The 18,027-nt window shown below is 42.4% G+C and overlaps 1 protein-coding gene across 2 annotated transcripts in view; it reads right to left on the reverse strand.

Moving 5' to 3' along the window:
- Positions 1-15,279: 15,279 nt before the first annotated feature.
- Positions 15,280-18,027, reverse strand: part of TMEM182 (transmembrane protein 182) — a 67,880-nt gene continuing 65,132 nt past the window's right edge. For both annotated transcript variants that reach the window (XM_079940833.1, XM_079940832.1), the window contains one exon: positions 15,280-17,841. In XM_079940833.1, coding sequence (XP_079796959.1) covers positions 17,621-17,841 — 221 coding nt within the window. In that variant the 3' untranslated portion in view covers positions 15,280-17,620. The remainder of the gene's footprint in view (positions 17,842-18,027) is intronic.

Genomic DNA, 18,027 nt, shown 5'->3' on the forward strand with positions numbered 1-18,027 from the left:
TTAGTGCTAAAAGGAAATAAGCTATCAAGCCATGAAAAGACATAGAAGAAATGTAAATGGGTATCACTAAGCGAAAGAAGCCAATGTGAAAAGGCTGCACACTGTGTAATTCCAACGATATGACGTTCTGGAAAAGGTAAAAGCGTGGTGACAGTAAGAAGACCCGTGATGGCCAGGAGTTAGGGGAGTGAGGGATGAACAGACAGAGCAGAGGATATTTAGGGCAGTGAAAGGACTCTGGATGATACTATAATGGCGGCTGCATGTCATTATACATTTGTTCAAACCCACAGAACGCACACCAAGAGTGAATTCTAACGTAACCCACCGGTGATGATGACACGTCAGTGTAGGCTCATCAGTTCCAGCAGATGTACTACTCTAGTGAAGGATGCTGATAACGCGGGAGGCTGCTGGGATCAGGGTGCGGGCAGAGGACATACGGGAAATTTCTGTACCTGCTGCTCAATATGGCTATAAACCTAAAGCTGTTCTTAAAAAATTGTCTATTCAAAAGTTTTAGCTGCGGTTATTGTTATATAAAACCCCCTCTAGCTTTAGACTCTGACGTTACATGTAGCCAATATATATTTGTTGAACGAAGTTCACGTTTACCATGCATTTGTGTTACCCTGGCCTCTGGTGGTGAATTGGCAGAGATGTCATAATTCTTACGTCTGCATTGAGCATTTCCATAGCGCTTTTCCCTGATGATGGTTTTTCCTGAGCTGTTACAAATTTTGAGCCTTTCCCACCCCCTACAATTGCTTTGTATGCAGCTGATTACTATTATTATATTTAATTTCCAAAGGAGGAAACATGCACAATGGGTCCTCATCTAGGAGGTGTAATTTGGGCATAAATAACACCTCAGGTGAAACAGGTGAGGCACAATTTGCATCTTGGCATTAAATTAGAAGTAAACCCCAGGAATATTTTATTCCTGAAATAACAATCACCAAGTGGAGAAACGAGTGATTAACTAACGTTCCTTGGCTTTCATAATAACTTGGTAACAAATTCAGAGTTGGAGCCACCTGCGTATGTGCTGGACGGCTCTGGACCTGCAGCAGCCCAGCCTCTCCTGCTGGAGTGCACTGAGTGTCCGGGCAGGTCAGTGGACTAAGCATCAGAGAACCTGGGTCCCATCACTGATGCTGCACTGCCACGGCCACAGAACCCTGGCAAGTCCTTGAACTTTTCTCAGCATCGGTTCATCAGTTTTGGGTGGGTTTGGTTTTGTTTTCAATTTATGGAATGAAGATGACACTCTTTCTGATTTTCCTATCTCGCAGGGTTAAGGGGAAAAGAAGATAAATGTGGCACAGGCAGATAAAAAAGACAACTCCTGAGGTGGTAACTGGATCAGTGCTCCTTCCTTTAGGGGGGCTGTTGTGTGTAGTGCTCACCAATGGACTATCCTTCAGCCTCAGAGTTAAGACCAAGGCAAAGGGAGGTCAGGGCTTGACTCACTGATGGCTACACACAGCCACAGCATTACCAGAGATGTGTTCAGACCTATATCCACCATGCTGGCCGCAAATCACAGAGCACTGAAATGAATCTCACAAGCCCAACCAATGATTCAAAGCACTGAATACTTACTCAAGGCCCATACATGCAGTTTAAACTGTATGTCTTCTAAACTAATAGTTAACACGAGTTTAGCTAAGTTCTTTTGCTAACCCAGGCCCCATTCACAGAAGTGGAATACGTTCTATGTTGCTGACTTAGCAGACCCCACCCTGATTAAGGTGACATCACCAGTAGTGGGACACTGATGCCCTGCATCTCAGGATACGATGCACCAGGAAGGCTACACCATCTCTGTGATATTCTCTCCCAAAAGCCATAGCTCCAACTTGTCAAAACATCACACAATCCCAAAATGAGAGACACCTGACAAGGTAATTGACCGGTACCCTTCAAAAGTGTCAAGGTCGTGAACAACAAGGAAAGACCGAGGGAAGGTCACAGATGGGAGGAGGCTATGGAGACCCTGCAACTAAATGCAGTGTGGCACCTGCACTGGATCCTGGAACAGTGAAGGACATTGGAGGAAAGGCTGGTGAGACGGAAAAGAGTGTGCAGTTTTAGTTAGAGGTATTGTACCAGAGCGAATTTCTTAAGAGTTGTCCTGTGGTTTCTCTGTCTATAGTTGCAACTGCTCTGTAAGTTTACATTTATTTAAAAATAAAAAGTTTTGAAAATAGCTTGGTGCTTGATGTTCCAGTCCCCATGCACAACAATTCCGAGGAGATACTGGGACTGGGATTGCATGTGGTGCAGGATGGGAATGACATCTACCCTGCTTAGATCGATGCAAAGGGTCAAAATGAACATGGTTGTTATTTCTACAAAAAGTATATCCATAATTAGTTTATGGCAGACTGTGGACAAATGATTGAGAATTAGTTTGATAAGTTCCTGCCAGCAACCCTCTTATTCCCTAACCCACCACTCCTCCTCCGACCTCCCACCCGCCTGCAAAAGGGAAGTTCCTCCCTGAAATCGCCTGCTCCAATTCTTGTGTCGACCACTGCTAAGGCACCAGCTCTTCTCTCCTTACATTATTCCCATGAAGTATGCCGTTAGGGGCTCAGAATAATAAAGACCGCTGTCATAATTAAGCTCTGGGATGTATTTCAAAGACTCTCAGACGTCAGAGATGTGGAGGACCCAGCAGGTCATCCCAGCCCATCTCCCTGCCAGTGCACAATGGCTGTGTGGAATTTGGCAGGTCTGTCATCAGGCTATAAAAATTCTAAACTATTCAAAAAATTACCACATTGTATAAATTATGATAAAAAGTTTACCTTATTCCTGGATGATTCTTGAAAGTAGAGGGGGAAAAAAGGAAGTCATGAATAGCTTCCTAAAAACAATTACTGTCCTATTTAGAATATATTTTCCAAGGTGAAAATGTGGTTATTTTCCATTCAGTGAGATAGCCTGTGCTTATTGTTATGCAAGAGTTGCCTCTCTGCATCTGATAAATTAAAATTTAGCCCTGACCCCAGCTGTCCCTCAAACAATATTATAAATGCGGTTTGCCATAGTTCCAACTTCTTCTGGCTTATGTTTAAGTGCTGGACTTGAACACAGTTGTATGTAAGGCTGCCATTGGCTCAGAACTCCTAGCGCCAGTGTCAACATTCCCCAGGAATGAATGCTACAACAAAACGCTCTAAGGACCTTCAAAGAATGATACTTAAGTGTCTGTACCTTATCAAGTTGGGTGTGGCCTTTTCCAATCACAATCGTGAAATGTACACATGGACATATAAATCCAGCAGAAAAGGGCAACAGCAACTATGATAACAAAAGCAGGAAGTATTTTCATTGGATAGAACTTGGAGGAAGATTGAAGAGAATCATTGAAACCTAAGGGTTAATTCCGAAATACATCCTTGGGCTATGTTTCGATGATGTACAAAGTGGAAACCTGGCAGAATAAAGGATGAAGGTGGATGCAGTCCAGTGAAAAATGTGACCACTGTGTCCATCACAACCACTCTTGCATGCTGGGCACGCAGAAATGGGCACAGAAACATGAATTATGTCAATATTTTCCATTTTTCTTGAGTTTTCTCTACTTGGCACATATATTTCACCTTTAAACATATAATATGGAAGAAAATGTAGGTCTGTGTACTATGGGAAAAAAGGAGCATTATAGCAAAAACCACGCCTGGCCTTTCTTTACAAGTACCATGTTAGCTGGGTACATCACGTCTGTCATAAGTCACGGTGGAAACTCACATATGAAGCGTATCCCAAGAACCAGAGTTCTGTGTTTGAAATTCTTCATCACTCTTCTTTTAACATGACTGCATGGAAAATGTATGCAGATGGGCCCCTGTTTATAAACGGTCGGCCAGTTGGTTGAAACTTAGAATGCATTCTCCCAAAGCTCCAGTGTTGTAAACAATAGCCTACTTCCCAGGGTAGCTCACAAAAGCCTCCTTATCAGAGCTGGTATCATGAACTTGCCCACCTCTATACACAGAATGCTTTAAACCTAAGTGCTTCAAGACCTATTCATTCATAGAGCACCAGGGCTTAATGCCAGCAATCCAGCACTTCTGAATCCTGAATCCTGAGTCTACAGGATAAGAAGGGTCATTTGTATGGAATGGTTGTCAAAAATCGATTGCTCATGGAATCTGAGGATCATGGTATTAAAAATAATAGGTAAAGTTTCAGATGTTGAAATTAGCAAGAGTAATAAGACATTTATATGACTATAACAATGAATGGGGGCAGATTAGAAACCAAATACTCTGCAGAAGACATAAACCCTGAGATAGAACTGGGTGAATAATCAATCCTCCACTGATACAGACTTCTTGATTCCCTCCACGGTACGTAAGCAACACGAACACACTGCCTGCTCCTCTCGCCCTGTTACTCTTACAGGTAACACGAACTGACCTATCGTGGGGCGACTGCCCCTATATTTTCCTTTCCAGTTTTGGTTTGGCTCTTTGGGTTGCCAAGAATGTGGACTCCCTCAGCTAGTGTACATGGGGGAGGGGAATATTCGACCAAAACAGATGGTACAAGAAGAGAAAGTCTCACAAGAAGCCAAGAACAGGACACAAAAGGGCCTAGGCTGACTGGATCCTTGAGTTGGAGGCCAGGGGGCACCAACGGCCACAGCAGCAAAAGCTTCCGGACCTCACGACAGCCATCTGGTATTCATGGGGCCCCTCTACACTCTCATGTGGGTGACTTCCTGACCCGCTGGCAAAAAGCTTCATGTGCTTTCTAATGTCTCCATCCCCCTAAGCCTTCTGACTGTTCCCATGACGACTGCTGGCTTCTGTCTCTACTACTTCCTTATGATACCGAGCAGAGCCCTGTAGGGCTGGCTCCTGGGCACGAAAGCCTTTCTGTGTCCCCCATCCATTTCTTGATTACAGGAAATAGGCTTCATTCAGCCTCCAGGACCTACCCTGAGTTCCAACAAGCAGGTTCAAACAGTTACTAATCAGGGAAGGGAGAGGATGCAGAGACAAGGGAGGAGCAGTCAGGACACAACAGTGCAGCCTTGGGGCAGGGTCCTGGTTCCCCCTCGAGGGATGCACAGAACAATACCTTTGAGCTGTTTTGCAGGTACTGAAACCCCCTCCAGGCGGGAGAAGTTAACTGTCTGCTGCCCAGGAGCACAGAGACCCCAGACCTGCTGGAACCAGAAGGTTGATGATGCAGACTCCCGATGACCTCACCACCAGCCAATCAGAAGAGTGTCCATGAGCCAACATGCTATCATGGAACCATTACTATGAAACACCTCACGACCCCTCCAGGTTGGGACACAGAGTTCTGAGGGCATTAGCCCGCTGTGGCCCCCTTTGCCTGGCAAAGCAATAAAGCCATTCTTTTCTACTTCACCCGAAACTCTGTCTCCGAGAATTAATTTGGTGTTGGGGTACAAAGGCTAGATCCGGCTTCACTTACACCTCTGCATATGTCCCCAGTATAAGTTTCTGGGAGAGCAGCAGCTGGGGGAGAAGAGAGAAAGAGGAAGGGGAGAAGGAGAAGAACCCAACTGCCCAACTTTTGTCCCGGGCTACGGTCCTAAGTCACGAGCAGTTGGATAGACTATGGACTGGCTGTCCTGGGGCCAGGAGCCACATCTTGACACAACTACCTGTTCTGGTTTTGTGGCATAAACTAGGGGCCTGGTCCCTAGAAAGTAAAACAGGAGCCAGTTCTGTGACATTATTACTACCTTTTCTTATGAAGTATGTTTCAACAAAGTGCTCCAAGGAAATAGGATATTCTTAATGCAGTCGTGCTTGGTATAGGTGAAGAGCAAGCAGGACCTGGTTGCTGAGTAAGCCACCCCTAACTTTAGCTGCACTTAAACTCCTCCTGCTAATTAGTACGCATTAAAAGAGAAAGACAGAATCCAGAATATTTGCTAACTTCTGCTCTGTTCCAACTCTTTAAAGAATGACTTTCATTTTCCTAAATGAACATAAATAAGCCACAGAATATTTGTTTAATATAAACATTTATACGCTGCTTCTGTTTCTTCTAAGTCATCAATAAAAGTGACCTTGCTCTGGGCTCGCCTCACCCTGACCACTTCCCTTCACTCACTCAGTCCTTCATTCATCCAGGCGGTGTTTACTCAGTACCTACTGTGGAGACTCCATCACAGAGGGGTTATATCAGCAACACCCCTTAGCTGGGCCATCGCTGGGGAGAGTTAACTACTATGACGGACGGTAATCTTGCACCAGAACCAGGAGGGATGTCAAAATCATAACCAGGGGCTTCCCTGGTGGCGCAGTGGTTGAGAGTCCGCCTGCCGATGCAGGGGACACGGATTCGTGCCCCGGTCCGGGAAGATCCCACATGCCGCGGAGCAACTGGGCCCGTGAGCCACAACTACTGAGCCTGCGCGTCTGGAGCCTGTGCTCCGCTACGAGAGGCCGCGATAGTGAGAGGCCCGGGCACCGCGATGAAGAGTGGCCCCCGCTTGCCACAACTAGAGAAAGCCCCCACACAGAAACGAAGACCCAACACAGCCAAAATAAATTAATTAATTAAAAAAAAGAAATCATAACCAGTTTTCCTGATGGCTCTTTTGCAAAGATAACATGTGACAACCTGGGACATGAGCTGGCGACCTTCTTTTCCAAGCTCTTTCAAAGAATGACTCTTTCAATTTCACAGATAGAAAAAATAAGCAATGTCTTTCCTGAGATCACAACCTACAACAGCCATGAGTAGAAGCAGTGTCTTCACTCCCACTTTCCCATAAATGCTAGCAATTCTATTAATTTGTTCCACCAGGGATAACTTTCTATTACGTGTGACCTGAGACTTGTTTAATACCCTTTGATCATTCACGGGGCAGGGACTGGATTCCTCCTCTCTGGTTAACAGCTGCACAGAGCTGTATCTTCTAACCAAGTCACATTCTAAAACATTTTTGTTTCTCTAATCCTAAAACCACAGGTCACTGCTATCCATTGTATGTATTGGCCAAATCTGTTTGGAAGTTGCTTGCTTGTCTTTCTTGAACATTCTGTGAAATATAAATATTGTATCATAATGAAGGTGAGGCTTAAATCTCCTCTTCTAAGGCTCAACACTCAACCGCACTTCCAAATCTGGTCTGAGGCTCCTTGGGCTGGGGAAAAACGGTTTCGTTTCAAGAAACAATCTTCCAAGATCAATGATGTACAAAGTACTTCAGTTCGAAAAGAGAAGAAGAGAGGAAAGCCAAGTAAAAAGCAACTCAGACTGGAGGGCCTTGAAGCTGCGGGGTTTCTGAGTCGTTCACAGATGCTGAGTCTACCCTGGACAGGTCATTTCATCCCATTTAGCACTTTTTATTCTTTGTGTTTCGAAGCTCTTAAGCCAGCGGAAGAGGGAGGAAAGCTAACGTATCTGATAACGCAGTCTATCAGACTGACAACCTAACTGAAGTTCCTCTGTGGTGCAAGAGAGGCACGGTTCCAAAAAGAAATAAAGCAAAAGAAAGGAAAAAGAGGATCACAGGAATCACGCCTTCACACTTAATTTCAGAGAAGACCTGAAGTTGATTTCTGTGTAGATCAGTTGTGTACCAGTTGGGACACGGGTGCCCAGCCCTGCATTGCAGTAATATGAGCTGGGCTTTAACTAACTGCCCAGCAGCCACGTGGTGGCTGGCAGCAGGCTGGAGAGCGATCTGGTTCAAAGTGAAGCCACGTAACGAGGGCGCAAGGAGGGCTGGTGTGCGGGGGGCCGTTCTTCATTGCCTTTCTGTGCCTTCCTTTTTATATATACTTAAATGTATTCCCCATTTAAAAGGCACTAATTCAATTTGGATTTTTTTTTTTTTTTTTTTTTGGTTAGCCAACCACATATGGAAACCCGTCCCAGGAACTTCTGAGATAACTTTTCTTTGGCAGTCTATTTTCTATAAAAGGGACCTAATATTACTGTTGTCCCCCTCCCCACAAGTTCTTCTAGCTCTCATCACACTCCTGGGCAATCTTATACACACAGAGTCAGTGGGATGTAAGATGTTCCTAAAATGAGCGCAAGAATGAGGAAAAAGAATTGGTCCTAGAAAAATTATATCCACAATCTTTGAAGAGTAAGGTAAGAAGTCTTGGATCAGAAATTATAGAAACATGGTAATTCAAAACTAGAATAAAATAAAAATGAATAGCAATGATAGAGAGCATGTATTAAGCGATTACTCTGTGGCAGGCACTGTTCTAAACACTTTGCACGACCATTTTTGCTGTCCTTACTTTGTGGACAAGGAGATTGAGGCAGAGGGAAGATATATAGTTGCTCAAAATCACACTGCTAATAGTTGAACTCACATTCCAAGCCTGGCGCTCACTCTCTCTCTCTCTCCAGGGCCTTCTCTCTTAACTGGAAGGCCTTCACCCCTGCTAATTGGTGCTCAGTGGGAAATCTGTTCCGAGCCAACCACAGACTGGACACTGTTCTGGGGGCTTTGCCCAATGATATCGTTTGGAGAAAAGTAAAGAGGCTCAGTGACCCGCCTAAGGGACCCAAGTCCACTGCCTTTCCCTACACATAGCTGGAGGTGCTCTCCAACACTGCGAGCAATGGCCTCCAATAATATGGCAAGGAAGACACTCCTGCAAGGCGGTATCTGCTTTCTAAATAGTGGGCTTTCTGTTTTGCACTCAAGGGGCATAAGCCATTCAAGTGGCTTCAGACTCATAGCAGATCTTAGGTGACTGATGTCACTGAGTGTGCCATAGGGACCTTGACATCTGCACCATCCCATTTAATGCCTGAAGCCCAAAGACTGCAGTAGAGGGAGTAGTCAGTGGAGGATCTAAAAGTAGCTCAATTTGTGGTTTTTCATTCATGCAACTAATCCAAGCTGTAGCCCTAATCATTCACAGAAATCGTTCTGTTTTTACTGAAATATGTTCAAAATATTTTCCCTCCACTATTAGGGAGAAGCCAAGTGGTATCACAGAAAGAGCATGGAGATTCAAACAGCTAGAAAACCATCTCCAATCCTTCCTAGCTGCATGGCCTTGGGCAATTTCCACACCCCCCCAGTTTCAGTGCCCTCAACTCCCTATGGGAATGCCACCACCAAACAACGTATGAAAGGCTACTGGTACACAGGAGGCGCTCAAGAATCAGAGTCAGCCCACTGTTGATCTTGTCTGGACTTTCACTCAGTGGAAATCTAGAGTGGAAATCTATTATTCTTGTGATACGATTTGCAACTGTCCACAATTATTTAACTCACAATAACCTAGGGTGGACTTTCCCTATCATTCCTCCATTTTAAAATATGTCCACGTGGAGAACAACAAAGTGACTCAAAAACAGGAGACTCTCCAGAGTCAGAGACTCCAACACAGACCAGGCTGGCCTGTGTCTGAGATGTGCTGGCCTGGCTCATAGTGAAAGAGTGTAGACAATCTTTGAAATATTTAATGACACAAAAATGTTAAAGCTGTCATATTAAGTAAAAATCTAAGTTTACAAAACATTTTTCTGTATGACCCTTTTAGTTACCTATTAGAACCATTTATATATTGCTTGACTCTAGTGGGCGAATTATGGGTGAAATTTCTCTCTTTCTGCTCATTTGTACTTTCTGAATTGTTTAATGAATATGTATTGCTTTTGTAAAGAAAAACAGTTTGGAGAATTAAACAGTATTTTTAATATCTTTTTTCTGTCCTATTGTGTCTGTGAATAGGAAGTAACAGAACTTAGAAACTATTTTTCTGAAAGCTGGGTAGTTGGTGAAATTGTAGGCTTTGGGGTTCACACTTTATGATTGAAACAACAACGTCATGAAACAACCACATTAATGAGAAACATCGTGCTATCATGTGGACAGGCAAAAGTATTAGAAATCATAAACTGTATTGATAACGCTATTGATCAATCAAAAACTACAGTATCTATGAGCATAAGATGTACCCCAGCAGCCTTGAGTTGGTCCACTGATTGTGCTCGTAGTCAGTCAGGCCAAGCAGAGAGAGAGAGGAGTAAAAAAAAGACAAGAACACAACTCTTCTACATATTCTGTTTTAAAAATAAACTCCTCTAATTTTACTACTGATGAATTAAGAAATATAAGAATTTCTCAGAATCCAAACTGAGCCTTTTTCTGATAGTTTTATTTGATCACCCCTCTTCCATATACTGTACTTTTCCTTTTATCTTAGGGTATTTTTCCAGATCAAAAATACAGATCCAGGGCTCTAGTGCACTATCTGGTGTGTCTTCTGACTGTCCTTAAAGAGAAAGCTGAGTATTCCCACCACACCAGTGAATGGCTTTCTGACAGTCACCGGATTCTTCAAGAAAGGAATAAAACTAATGCCATTAGATGGAAGCAAGAAATCTCCTTCTCAAACACTTGTCTGGAGACGTCAGGGAGTATTGAGCTTTACAGCTTCACTAGCAAGATGGAATCGTCTAGATAGGCAGTAAGATCCTGACGGATCCATACTGAGACACTGAATCTGCTGTCGTTGCTGTTGACTCCCTGGGGTCCTCTGTACACGCCTGGCTGACCAGCAATGAAGAGTATCACATCTGACCTAGACAAGGGACTTGCCAAACTCTCTGTAACCCCAACACCTAATGCTGGAACAAGGACGTGGTAAATGCACAGCCGGATCTTTGTTTGTTTGTTTTTGTCAAATTTAATGGAATGAGTGCTCTCCACATTCTGGGTGTTTTTAGATATGGACCCCCTCTGAGGGGCGGCAGGTAGCACTGCCCCTCCACACACACTGGCAGCTCCTTGACTCCGGCCACCACGCCTTCCCACATCATCAACTTTCCCTTTGGACGGGATAATTTTCAAAACACACAGACTTGCTCTCATTCTCCCAGGTCTTCAGAATGCTTTCTCTGGTCCTCATACCCTCTTCCACCCAGATCCGTGACTGCTCTCCTTCAAAGACCACCTTCTCTTAGAAGTTGCACAACAAGCTTTCTCTACTTCCTCACCTCTCATTAACTCCTCTTACCAATCAAATCTGGCTTCTGTTCTGACCACCATGCCACGACTTCTGCTGTCCCTGTCACAAACAACCTCCATGCTTCCACAGCCTAAGGTCACCTTTCTTTCCTCGTCTTAGTCATCTTCTCAGCAGTCCCTTCTCAGAACAGTCACCCCTCTGGGCTTCCTCAGTATCACGTTTCCCACCAATCCTTCCATGTCTATTTCTGGCCTCTCTTCAGGCTCAGTCTTTGGCTCAGTCTCTAGATGTTGGGTTCCCAGGGCACAGAGAGTCACTCTCTTTAGCCGTCCTCCCTGGTGGTCTCACCTTTCCCATGGCTTTCAACCTGGTGACTCTCAAATGTAAGCCTCCAGCACAGATTGTTCCTCTGAGCTCCTGATGGCCACATCCAATTATCCACCACCGTCTCAACTTGCACCCTTCACAGGCTTATCAACTATTACAGCATCACAACGAGCAAGGGATTCCTTTCTCCCCCAAGCCTTTGCCTTCCTGTCTTCCCAGTTCCAGTCTCTTCCATCTACTCACTCACTGAAGCTAGAAATCTGAAAGCGATTCTTAATTTGCCCCTATCTCAACCCATAGCCAACCCACCGGCAAGTTTTTTCAGTTTTACCCTTCAGACTATACTCTGGGTTTTACCCTTCAGACTATACTCTGGCTCAAGGGTTCTGAAGCATGGGGCCTTTCCTACTTCTCCAGCTATATCACAAACCCTCCCTTCCATGCCAGCCACACAGCCCACCTTGCTGTTCCTAGAACATGCCAAGCTCTTTTCCACTTGCAGGCCTTTTCTCCCCCTAGTTCCCCTCCCTGAAATCCTTTCACTGCTGCTTTTCACCCAGATGGATGCTCCGTCTTTTATGTATCAGAATACTCAGAATTCTCTTCTTAGAGAGAAATTCCCGGACTATCCAACAGTCATGGTTTTATCTGTCATTACGTCTTGTGTATTTTTCTTTAGAGGATTTATCACAATTTATAAATTCATAGTTATTTTTTGTTCACTTGTTTGTTGTCTATATTTCTTCCTTGAATCCCAGTTTGAAGAGTGACAATTAAATGTCTGCTTTGTTTAGTGATACCCAACATCTAGCACCATTTGTCACGTACAGTGTGTACACAATTATGGGTGTACACACAATGAGTGTGTATCTGTTGAATAAACTAGTAAGTATTTTAGATGAAGAACTCACCAAAATGAGGTGGAATAACTTCCCAAACCAAAAGTTTAAAATCCAGAATCGGAGTGCAGGTCTCCAGATGCAGATGTATCACCTTCCCCACCACACCATCAGCTTCTCCCTAAGGTGAACCAAATAAAGAATCCATGGGGGGCTCAACCAGGCTTAATTTTCTGCAGGGGGACTGAGTGAATGTATCAGCAAGGCATGCTGCTTTATAAAGGAATCCTTTTATCCAGCAAAGTTTATAACTGTTAAACATTCACCAACAGCTATCAATTGCTAGGTATCAGTTGCTAGAAGATGTTCAAGACAGGGTCACTGCCCTTGGGCCTTCACAGGGTAAGAGTGAATAGTCCACTGCACATGCATCCCCACATAGGCCCTGGATCCAAGAGAGAGAGGCCATGACGCCACTCACTGAGTCTCCCCGATACCCCTCACCCTCCATGGGGACAGGCATGCAATAGCATGAAGATGACATGTGTCCTCCTGTTCAGCAAACCTTAAGAGCCTGGGAATGCCTGAGACGGATAGCTATGTGGAAATCCACAAACAATGATGTAAATGTAGGCATTTCTTATATATATATATACATGTATACATTATAGATGTAAAAATATTTTTATAAATACACATATATTATGTATATAGGTACACGTGTATTCAGACGTATACCTACTGACAAATATACAGTTTTCTCCAAATCTGTATCCAAATACATATGCATACATACCACATATGTATATACACATAAACACACACACACAGAGATTAATCCAACTTTCTGTTTGACAACCCTCCAGATATTTACACATACCCATAAAAATCTTGAGAAAAAAATGTCTCTTGTATTTTTGGGGGGTGAAGACAATATGCCAGTATTTCTTACAGTGTCTTGCATATCCCACAGCAAAATATGAGGCAACAAGCATTACTCTTTAAGCCGTACTGTACTCTTCTCTAAGCTGCATTGTTTAAATATCTACTTGTTTAGAGAGTCTGCAATAGCAGTGCTGTCTGCACGCACTGGTGAATCTTTTAACAGTGGCAGAGTCTCTTGTTAGAATTAGTGGATAAAGAAGTGCTAAGGAAAGAAAAAAAAAGAGTTGCCATATAAAGGGAGAACCATTAACTCCTGGATTCCCAGAAGAATGGAATATTGAAAGTTTTTATTTTATTGCAGTGAGCCTTCTCCCCCCTAAATCACCTGCACAATGCTCAGGACCAGTGCAGGATGCCAATGGCTCCAACCATACTTACTTCACACAGCCAGGTTAGACTATCGCTGTCACTTGTGTGAACCAGAAAAATCATCACTTCAAGAATTAAAAATCATTCTAATTTACTTACTTATAGATACCTTGTAGCTACTTATAGATACCTGATGTGTAATCAGCCCTCCCCTCTATATCCACCAGTTCCACACCCACAAATTCAACTGTGGATTTAAAATGCTAGAAAAAAATGTCAGGAAGTTCCAAAAAACAAAACGTGAATTTGCCATGCTGGGATCTATTTATATAGCATCTACATTGTATTAGATATTAAAAGTAATCTAGAGATGATTTAAAGTATAGAGGAGGATATACATAGGTTATATGCAAATACAATGCCATTTTATATAAGGGACTGAGCATCCGTGTATTTTGGTATCTGCAGGGGTCCTGGAACCAGTCCCCCATGGATACGGAGGTACTGAGGGAAAACGCACTCTCTCTCTCTCCACACACTCCCTCTCTCCATACACACACACACACACACACACACACACACACACACAATCTCACACATATATATATACATATACATGTGCAATAGAATTACTAGCTATACCATATGATTCTTTACAACCAGAGGTGGATCATTTTACAAAGTTCAACCATCCAATTGCCCCTTCAATTTTGCAAGTGAGGGGAAAAAATGACCCTTCGAAAGCCAGAGGGGGCCTCTTGTACTCCTCTGTCATTTCCGACTTGTTCTCTCTAATACTCCCACGTCCACAGCCAGCCCAGGCTGACCGTAACGGTCCTGAGGGTAGAGCTCCTACCACTTGCCTAAGCTGTGGCTAGTTCAGAAGCTCTAAGCTCTAACTTTTTCTTTCTTTCTTTCCTCTTTCCCTGCTAATCAGATTAAATGTTCCTTTGTTTAGTTTATGCTTATTATAATATGTATGATGCTAACTATTTCCCCACCCTCCTTGGTTTTTAACGTATCTAACATACCTTATTCCTAGGGTTTTGTTGGAGTTTCTCTGCCTATATTTGATCGTCACCGAAAAAATGTCTCCATATATTTAACTCCTTCAGACAATCCATACAAATTTAGTTTCTATTTCATCTCTTTTGTATGAGATGCCATTCCTGGTAGAGCCCACCAGGGAAACAACTATGTTACTGTCCCTGAGAAACTGAATTTTTTAAAAATGTGCTACTCAAATGTACTGATTTCCACTATTCACTTTAACTCTATCCAAACTTATACATGTAACACACACATACACACACACACAAAGTTGATGATAGTTAGATAATTACCAAACACTGACACCTCTTCCATCATATAAATATACTCTTATAAGTGGATTTAATCTTCAAATTCAGTAAATACATTTCATAGATTAGTCATAAAAGCAGCCAGTGACCAGTAAGAGCACACCTAACAGTATTATTTAAAGTCCTACACTCAACCCCAAATGGAACATCTTCATTCATTGTCTCTGGAGGGTTTTTCTAGCCAGCTTCCTGTGCTCCCTGCCACATGACTGAACTACACTCCCTGGGCAAACACAGTGTGGAGAGATCACAGCCTTCACCAAAGTCCAAGCACATAACTCACTGCCCTCTCTCCTCACTCTTTCTAGAAGTGTCACCAAAAAGATATCTTATTTGTTGAACTGAAACTTTATGATGCAAAATCAATCCTCTTAAAAAGATTTTTAACAGTTCATTTGAAAGCTTCTGAAAATAAATCAATACGCCAAATAGAGAAATAAAAGGAAACATATTACCCCAAATGAGATAGAAGGCTGTAACGAGAACATATCTGCTTTTTTAAAGTATATTTTACTCATTGACACAGCAAATACAATTCACCTTCCTTTCTTCCGTGGATTGCTGGTGAAATAGGTCAGGAAATGTGTTTGAACTCGTGTGACCGATGCATTACACCTATGAAACACTTCCAAAGTGTTGATCTGTGTGAAAGTGTCATGTACATCAGATATTCAGCCAATTGCCTTAAGATAAATAAACGGTAGTCGCATAAGTATTAGAAAGTAAGAGTAACCATCTGAAAACTACAAATATTCAAACCTTTACTAAAAGCAGCTTGCATGTGAAATTTAAATGATGTATAATACATAGAAAAAGGCTCCATTCCAAAGTTCTACAAAAAGGAATTGTATTTACAGATGACATGAACTAAGCAAATACATCTAGCATCGTCTGGAAAACTTAATAGCATGCCACAACTTAATATCACAGTCAATGTGAATAACAGAACCCATAATTATTTTTGTAATAATCAAGCCAAAAGCAAAGAAATAAACGAAGCAATATAAAAATGAAACAGAAAAAGACAAAGGAAAGGACCAGGAAAACGTTTATGATAAAACTGAAACGGCTTGAGAGACCAGTTAAGGCCCTGAAGTCTTTTTTTTTTTTTTTTTTAAACACGCAAGCCCTGTCACTAACCCCTAAAATGCCCTGGTGATCTGCAGATACCTCAGATCTTCGCTCTTCCCCCAGAGCGCCCTCTCACTGAAACAAGGTTTAATGGAAAGTACAAGATGTGCAGAGAAGATTCAGGCAATCTCCCCATCATGGGAGCCCGGAGTGAAAGCCACACGCCTCTATCCTACAGCGGCTTCTAGGTGGTCATCCTTTAATGTGCCTCCGAGTCAGGCCCTCGGTATTCAAACAGCTGCGGAGTAAAATGCTGTGCCTGAAACACAGGCCGCACACCACGCAGGGCCTCTGTTCCTTCACTAACAGGGAACTCCTCTGTCAGGAGGCTTCCAAAATGCAAATACGACCTAGGCTTCTCAGATGGATTTGATTTCAATCAAAATTAGTGCCAAACAAAAATCTTTGATATGCAAAATGTCTACTCTAGTGAATAATAAAGAATAATTCCCACAACCATCCCCAAAACGTTATCTTCCAAGAGGTTAAAGGAAATAGCAGATCTGTAAATGTTAACATACCTGCTGTAAAGCTGAAGACAGGGAGAGACGACCGTTAAGGGAATCAAATGATCAGAACTATAACCCGTAAGATATTGGGAAAAGTTCACATTTCACGGTCTTTAATAAAGCAAGGCTGTTATCATCCTCATCTGGAACTATTTCGAAAGTTTATAGCTGAGTGCATATTAAAAGCACATTTCATCAATAAATTTTCACATGCTGAACATATTAGCAATATAATTTTTAAATGAAATCTAAAAATATCGAATAGAATTATGTACAAAGTGAAGGCGCTTGGTTTTTACATGTTTTCAACCATATTACATATACAATTAACCCACTTTAAGTTCATAAAAATCCAATCTTCATTGTATGTGATTTGGTGTACACATTTGCTTCTTTTAAATATAGTTTAAGATTTATGTAAGCATGCACAATTAAGTGAATACGTTACATGACCAAACTTGTTTTTCATAAGAAAGTGGAATAAGTACATGTTGTTTTTGTTGTGACCCGTTGTAACTGGTGAGTTCACGCAGCCCCTGCTACGAGAACAACTGCTGTCTATTTTTAAATAATGAATAATCTGCTCACAGGTGTCAGTACATGTGTATGTGGATATTTATGTGTGTGGAGAAGAAATGGAGTAAATTCTCTGACAACATGTGTTTGTTGTTCTTAATTAATCTCCAAAGGACTTTTTTTTTTGGCCATTTGCGCATCATCTTTGGAGAAACATCCGCTCGGGTCCTTTGCCCCTTTTTAAATCTGGTATTTGCTTTGTTGTTGTTGCTGTTACTGTTGTTAAGCTGTAGGAGTTCTTAATATATTCTGGATATTAACCTCTTATCAGATATGGGATTCCAAAGGATTTTTTTAAGAGCAGCAGAAGTGAATGCCAAGGAGGACGCTTAACCCAAATCATGATTTGCCCCTGGTGACTGTTTTCTGCTACTGCCAGGCCTTTGTTACCCGCAAACTCTAACAAGTGCAGTGAAGGGAAGGCCCATGTTACCTGTTCCCTAAAAAACTAGATTCTTGAGAGCACTTAGATAAGATGGAAGCAAGATGGAGTCTGGAGAGATTCTAGGACCCTCTTATTAGAGAAGATCCCAAGTAAAATGGATAATTCACATAGCAACTAAAAAGTTACATCAACTCATTCTATGCCAGGATCACAGAGACAAAATTAAAAAAAAAAATGCTCTGTTTTAAAATCTCTCAAGAAAATACTGGTGGCAACAGTTTGATTAGTGATGTAACTGAATATGCCGTGCAACTACTAGAAATAGTAATCCAGCTAGCAAAGAAAAAAATATCCCCGCTGGGGCCAGAAAAAATGACCAGCCGTACAGCACAGAAGGGGTGAAATCCAAGCAGTCTTTCATTTTCGTGTTTTTGTAGCTTTCCATGTCAGCCACTGCCTGGACCCAGATGACATACAGCATCACCACCAAGGAAAACAGGATGCCTGAGAAGGACAAAACAAAAGACCTTTAGCCTTTCTGAAGACGTCTGCCCAAGAATGCTACATCAGACCAATCATATGCCTGATGATATAACTATAAAAATGTAATTCTAACTAACTCACCTACTTCGTGTCAGACCTTTTATTGTATGCTTTATAGGCACATCATTGATCTTTAGTTTTCAGAGC

Source organism: Stenella coeruleoalba (assembly GCF_951394435.1).
Source record: "Stenella coeruleoalba genome assembly, chromosome: 13".
Lineage (NCBI taxonomy): Eukaryota > Metazoa > Chordata > Mammalia > Artiodactyla > Delphinidae > Stenella > Stenella coeruleoalba.